General features: G+C 42.2%; 1 protein-coding gene across 1 annotated transcript in view; it reads left to right on the top strand.

The window, feature by feature from the left end:
• LOC102730802 (cytochrome P450 2K6-like) overlaps nucleotides 1–4,447 on the top strand; it is a 12,790-nt gene extending 8,343 nt beyond the window's left edge. The window contains exons 4-7 of the mRNA XM_081827566.1: nucleotides 304–451; nucleotides 822–1,006; nucleotides 3,137–3,283; nucleotides 4,412–4,447. Coding sequence (XP_081683692.1) covers nucleotides 304–451; nucleotides 822–1,006; nucleotides 3,137–3,283; nucleotides 4,412–4,447 — 516 coding nt within the window. The remainder of the gene's footprint in view (nucleotides 1–303; nucleotides 452–821; nucleotides 1,007–3,136; nucleotides 3,284–4,411) is intronic.
• Nucleotides 4,448–6,960: the final 2,513 nt, after the last annotated feature.

The raw sequence follows: 6,960 nt of genomic DNA, 5'->3' as shown, positions 1-6,960 counted from the left end.
CCACCAACAGTGTAGGAGGGTTCCCTTTCTCCGCATCCCCATGGTGGGCATATTCTAATCACTCAGTTAAAAACTAATTTCCAAATGCCAAACAGCCTTTCCCATTGTTAGAATTATTTATCATCGTTAGCATCTGGGATGTGCTTTATTTGAAAATTCTGCACAACATCCTCATAATAAAAAAATTCCACTCAATTGAGGAAAGAATGCCAAGCTTTGCTTTTTAAATTCATGTTAGGTTATCTGCTATGATTGTCCAGTATAAAATTTTTTCATCACTAATAATTCCTTTTCCCCTTTCAGGAGAAAGATACATCTACTGCCTATTTCAGTGATGAAAATTTGGTGGCACTGGTTAGTTACCTTTTGCGGTTTGCGGCTGGTACAGAAACCGTGGCCTCCACACTGTGCTGGGCACTTCTGCTCATGATGCGATATCCTGAGGTCCAGAGTAAGTCTCTTAAGATTCAGGGCATTGCCTGAAGGAAAGACTCAGAAATCTCTTGGGCTGGAAAAAAGCAGAATTCTATGGCCACACTAGATACCTTTAATTTATACCCTTGAGGACAGTGTGTACTTTTAGGTTCCTTTTGACATGAGAAAGTAGATTTTGCTCTCCAAGCTTCCTGAGACGGTCTGCAGGTGTCACTCCATGCAGGTCCCCAGAGGGACCTCAGGAATAGAGGTCAAGTGCAAGCAGTGCAGAGAAAAGATGGGTCAGAACTCATAGAGCACTTTGGTTTGATTTTCACATGGAAGGAAAACTGAGAAGATTGTTCCAATATCCCCTCCCCTACCTCTAATCACTGCATTTTATCCAGAAAAGGTCTGTGATGAGATCACCAAAGTTGTGGGGTCAGCCCAGCCTCGAATTGCACATGGAACTCAAATGCCGTACACAGATGCTGTCATTCACGAAGTACAGAGATTTGCTGATATCCTGCCCACAAGCTTACCTCATGCAACAACCACAGACGTGATATTTAAAAATTACTATATTCCCAAGGTAAGGGTTTAAGAAGGGGAAATGAGGGGAACGGGAAAGGATGTCAGGTGCTCAAAATCACAGAAGCACTGAAATGAACTGTTGGAAGGCAATCTCAGCCTGCCTTTCTTCCTGCCATCCCTCCCTCCCACTCCCTCCCTTCCTTTTTTCCTTCCTCTCTCCCTCCCTACCGTCCAATAAAAGGTAACTGAGTGTATCAGTGTGTGTGCACAGAATAGGTGGTAATTACTCCGTGCAAGATATTATAAGGTATTATTATTTCTATGTGGCAGTTGAGGAACTTGGGGTTCAGAGAGTTTAAGCGAGCTGGGTAAGTAAGGGGGCCAGATCCCCAGAAAGGCATGCCACCATTTTAGAGCTCAGTTTTCACCACGCAGGGCCCCTGACAGCCACACCTCTGGCCTCACATGCTTCCTCACACAGAAACATGCCCAGGCCCTCTGCTCCTCAATCTTATGGCATCTAGATGCATTCTTGTGCTTTCCACTTGCAAATTGAAGAAGTATGCATAGATATTTGCTAAAAGGACACTGAAGGCAGGAATCGGCATAGGATCAGAGTATGCCCATAGCACTAATTCTGTTCCTTAAAGCTTTGTCTGGTCACTGCTTCTGGGCCCACCTCTGCATGAATCCGCAGGGGCCACTAGCTATGTGGACCCCCTCCCCACACTATCGCCTGCTACTCTGTGTACCCTACAAACAAGGGGCGGCATTCATCTTTGGAGTTCTCTTCTCAAGCACGCATTAAACACACTGTTGGATTGAATTAATCAGATTTGTAGCTGATAAAAACAAATATAACCGATGTCAAAAACAAGAAAAAGAGACCCCCAAGGAAGCTTTAATAATGGCAGGATTTTAGTTCTAGTTATCTATCTGGCTGCAAGCTAGGGAGAGCTTTGTATCAGAGCTTTGCAGGTACAGGGGGTCTCACACGCCTACCATGCTACTGGTGGCTAGGTCCCTCGGTTTCACCGAGCTCCAATGGAAATAATCTAGCACAGCTGTCATGAGGAGGAAAAATCCACAATGCCCAGGTACATATACTTATAAATAAAAAAGAAAGAAACAAAGGAATAGAGCACAAAGGAAGTTGTAAAATAAAACACTTTAAAGCAGTTGTTTGCTTTTCGTGACTCAAAAACTATACAGATTCATGCGCTAAGACAGCTAACCACAATGATAGTATTGCAAAGCTTTCTTTCTTTTTTTTTAAGATTTATTTATTTGAGAGAGCGAGAATGAGAGAGAGAGTACATGACGGGGGGGGGGAGGATTAGAGGGAGAAGCAGGCTCCTCGCTGAGCAGGGAGCCCGATGTGGGACTCGATCCAGGGACTCGATCCAGGGACTCGATCCAGGGACTCCAGGATCATGACCTGAGCCGAAGGCAGTCGCTTAACCAACGGAGCCACCCAGGCACCCCTTGCAAAGCTTTCTTAAAGAGGAAGCTATGATTAACCACAGTGAAGTAGTGAACACTGTTGTTAATGGAGGGGCAGGCTTTTCTTACTATTATTTTAATTTTAGTTTTCAGAATACTCTTTCCCATATCACAATTAAAATTCCTTTCCTCAATCATCCTCGGTTGTCTCAGAGCATGTGGCAAGCTGTGGAAGGGGGAGCAGCTGACTTTTGAGGATTTGCTTTGATGGGCTCGTTAGATCTAGCTTGTCCACTCTCTCAGTCCCTGGAGGGAAAAGAGCAAAACCTCACTGAGCCTCAGACCTGCCAGGAACCGCACCAGGGTCGGTCTACATATCGCTGCACCTGAGGCTCACAAGTCACCCCATGAGGGTTCTTTAACTCCCTTCATATAGATTTAGAAACTGGGATATATCAAAAGTTAAATAACATGCCATTATCACATAGCAAACACAGGACTAAGTAAGAATCCATTTCTAGTTCTGAGTCCAAGGCTTATGTTTTTTTAGGAGGTACTGAACAAAAATGTGGTAGAGTAAGTGAATGTTCCACACTCAATCCCAAGTCCCTGCACCTCCCCTCCTTCCAGATTCTTCTAGAACACACTGCTTCTGAAAAATTACTGAGACCTTCACACATTTTGAAAGAGCCACCTTTTTAAGAAGGAATGTAATCTCTGTCATTAATAGCACTTCTGTTTCTAGGGCACCGAGGTCACCACTTTGCTGACCTCTGTACTTCGGGACCAAGCACAGTGGGAAAAGTCAGACACATTTAATCCTGAGCATTTCCTGAGTTCCACTGGAAAGTTTATCAAGAAAGAAGCTTTCATGCCCTTTTCAGTGGGTAAGGTATGCTACTTTGAGACAGGTTTGAAAAATCTGGAGGTATGTGGCCTTGTCTGAGGACTGTGCTTAGGTTTTGTATTTTTTTCCTAAACGTCAGAAATATGGAAGAGTGGAAAAGGCCTTTCCCCCGCAGGCTTTAAATTGGCTGTAAGACAGTAGGCATTGGAATGGCATTTTCTTAGAGAATCCTTAAAGATTCTTTGCAGCTGAGGCTAGGGTAGGGCCTTGGGAATTTGAGGAGAAAGTTAAGCAGGGAGACAATGGACAGCCCACTTCACTCCAACCAGAAAAGCTTTGCTTTATTTTTATTTTTTTAAGTAGACTCCATACCCAGCGTGAAGCCCACTGCAGGGCTTGAACTCAGGACCCCGAGGACCAAGAGTCGGTGGCCTAACCAACTGAACCACCCAAGCACCCCTGAAAAGCTTTGCTTTAATATGTATAAATGCCAGTGTTTTTTAGAATTTCTTGGGTAGGAGAGGATGGGAGGGGGCTTAGGGATAGGGAAGAGAGAACTTTCCACTAGAGTACATTTTGGAATCCAGAGAACTAAATGAATTTATAATTTTCTGGATTCTTAAGAACTTGAAATGAATTCTCCATTCCTAGAAAAGAATGTTAGCAAAACTATACCACAAGCATTTTGTCACCTTGTGCCTTTCCCCTTACACAAACAATAGGTTAGCATTCACTCCATATACCCATTCAGCGATAGGTAAACAGCAGTCACCCAAAGGATAGACTTTCCTTACCTACTGATAACTAAGAGATACAGAGAGATACAAAGTACAATGCATTCTCCTAATTTTTACACACAAACACACCCATAGGATGATATACCAGAAAACAGTACATGTATTAATGACTCCTACTTTAAATAAAAATGCAATATCACATCTGGAACTAGAGTTAAAGGAAATGAAAAATAATCCACATGTAATTCACAGTGTTATGAACTCAATTTTTCTTAATGCTTCCTTGCATTATATTTTGAAAAAAAAGCCATGGAAACATAAACAATGATCTCTGGAGGGCACTTCAGCTACATCTAATTCCAAACCCTCATTTTACAAGTGAAGAGATGGAGCAATTAGTTTATTACCCATAATGTTTGGTTTTTTTTTTCCCTAGACTCCTTTATCAGATCTTGGATTTACTGATGTTTAAAGAGAAGAAACAATGTTTCCCTTGACACCCCCTTTTCTCCATAAACAGCACTGTTTTTTTCTGACCAACTTTGTCTCCAGGTCCTCCATGGTTTCTCACATACCTGGGCCTGGAGGCTTCTTTGGACTATGAGACAAGAAGCAAATAGTCCAGATTTTTGCAGAGTGGCACATCTTCAAACAAGTTTGGCAAGGCTTACCTTAGGAATTCTAAACATCTCCAGATACACTGTGTGTGTGTGTTCCCTGCTTTAGGAAATCTAGGAGTAGTGATACTCTGTTTTATCATAGACAAACAAATGGGAATATTCTTAAAATATAACAACCACAAAACCATCACAATAAGAAAAAATATCATAAAACCAATGTTGAGTGCGAAGTCCTCACGCTCATCCTTACTTATTGCATTAAGACAGAGATTTTGCTAAACTCTGGAGGGCTTATTTGATTTTTGATCACAATCACTCCTAACTAATTTTGCATACAGCATTTCTTTTTAAGATAAACAAGATCATTTGCTATATTTTCACCTATATAATCTTAAAAGTAAACCAAAACAATACATGCATTTTCTTTTTAGGCAGCTAGACTCTTACCTTGAAACTGAATAAACCTAAATATAGGGTAGATAATTCACACCCTAAGTTGCATTATTTATCATCCATTTAGATGACACCACTCAATCATACATTTCGTTCTGGGCAGGTGGGAAGATCTGATCCTAAAAGCTAGATTAGGTGTTCCTTCCATGGGCTCCCTCAACACCCTGTTGTAGCTTGTGACACTGTGTAGTATTTACCTAGTTCCTTGTTGGGCTCACCTACTGGGCAGTGAACCCTTCCTGAGCAATAGTCTCAGAGCCAAGCTAAATTAAATACCTGTATCTCCTTGACATTGCACATACATTGATGGATTGAATTGTTAGCTTTTATTTAATAAACATTTTCAAACAGAGAGAAGTAGTATACATTGCCTTTCACCCCTAAAAGTCCTGCCTTGGTACTAGGCATCGTGAAAAAATACCCCCCACTACCCTTTGTGGAGTTCATCTGTTTCCTGGAAGTCCCATATAAACCAAAGTGCTACTTTCTTTGAGTTGTAAAATAACTACATTTAAATATTTTTCTGAACGTTGAAGTCTTTTGTGACTCAGTACACTTGAGAGTTACCTTCCTAATTAAATAAACAAACAACAAAAGAAATCTAACTTGACTGTCTACAAAAGGAAAGCAGGAAAGCAAAACAACAGGCTTAGGATTCACAGACTCAGGGAACAGAAATGAAAAGACGTGATAGGTTCTTCTGAAGGACTAGAAGCAGAAACTTTTCATAATGCTATATCTCAATCAAATATATTATCTTTGTTCTACAATGTAACCACAAAACATTAAATTTGAGCCAAAAAAATGCACCATTCTCAGCTCAGCATGTCTTACAAAAGATATATAACCATTAAGTCCCTCTTGTTTCAATAAAAACTTACCTAGAAGACTTCCTTCCTCAACTTTACTGACTCCACCTTTCAAATATCTTGACATTTCCCCCAATAAGTCATGTTCCAAAAGTAATACAAACCAAGTCTCTGTTCTTAAAATGCTTTGGCATGACCGAGTGTCTACTAAGCCTCTGGCCTCAGGTCTTAGGCTCCAGAACTCATGCTCTATGCTCCGGTCAGAACCAAATTTTTTTAGCCCTGAGATACATCATGATCCCTTCCACATCTCACTGCATCTTTGCCTGGCTGATTTCTTCTCACCCTGGGCACACGAGCTGAGATACAAAGCTTTCATACAAAGGAGGAGTCCTCCCTGACCCTTTAAATCACACTGGGTACCTTTACTATCTGTTCTCATGACACACTTGGCTTTACCCTTCGTAACATTTTCCACACTAAAATGTTAATATTTGTTTAGCTGCTTGTTTCCCTCATGGTGGGGGGGGGGGGAGGGGCGGGCGGGGAGAATTAGAATATATACTTGATTTTATATTTCCCGGGCTTCGGCAGAACCCATGAGGCTCAGAAGAGGTTAAGCAACTAATTCACACATTCTAAGGTAGGAGAAATCACATGTGGACAGCTTTTCTCTTTGTCCAGATTGTGTTTCAATTTTTTGTGCTCATACCTCTCCTAAACCTCCACGTCCATCTCCTCAGGCCGCCGGTTGTGTGCTGGTGAGTCACTGGCCAAGATGGAGCTTTTCCTGTTCTTCACCAGCCTCATGCAGAAGTTTACCTTCCAGCCACCCCCCGGGGTCTCCCATCGGGACCTGGACCTAACCCCAGACATCGGCTTCAACACTCGACCAATGCCTCACAAGCTATGTGCCCTGCTCCGGGCCTAGGCTCTGCATTGCAAGCTGCAGCCCCAGTTCTTGATGGGGTCCTCAGCACTAACTCCCCTCTTCTGCATCATCAGCCACATCATTGCAGAGGGTTCTCATGTGAGATCAGACTGATTTCCTGGGCTAATCAATGTAGTGGATGCCTCCTTGCTGTCATTCTCTAAGACAGAAC

This window comes from Leptonychotes weddellii, chromosome 8, assembly GCF_054177405.1.
Source record: "Leptonychotes weddellii isolate Sample4059 chromosome 8, ASM5417740v2, whole genome shotgun sequence".
Classification (NCBI taxonomy): Eukaryota; Metazoa; Chordata; class Mammalia; order Carnivora; family Phocidae; genus Leptonychotes; species Leptonychotes weddellii.
This window is presented reverse-complemented; position numbering and strand designations above follow the sequence as displayed.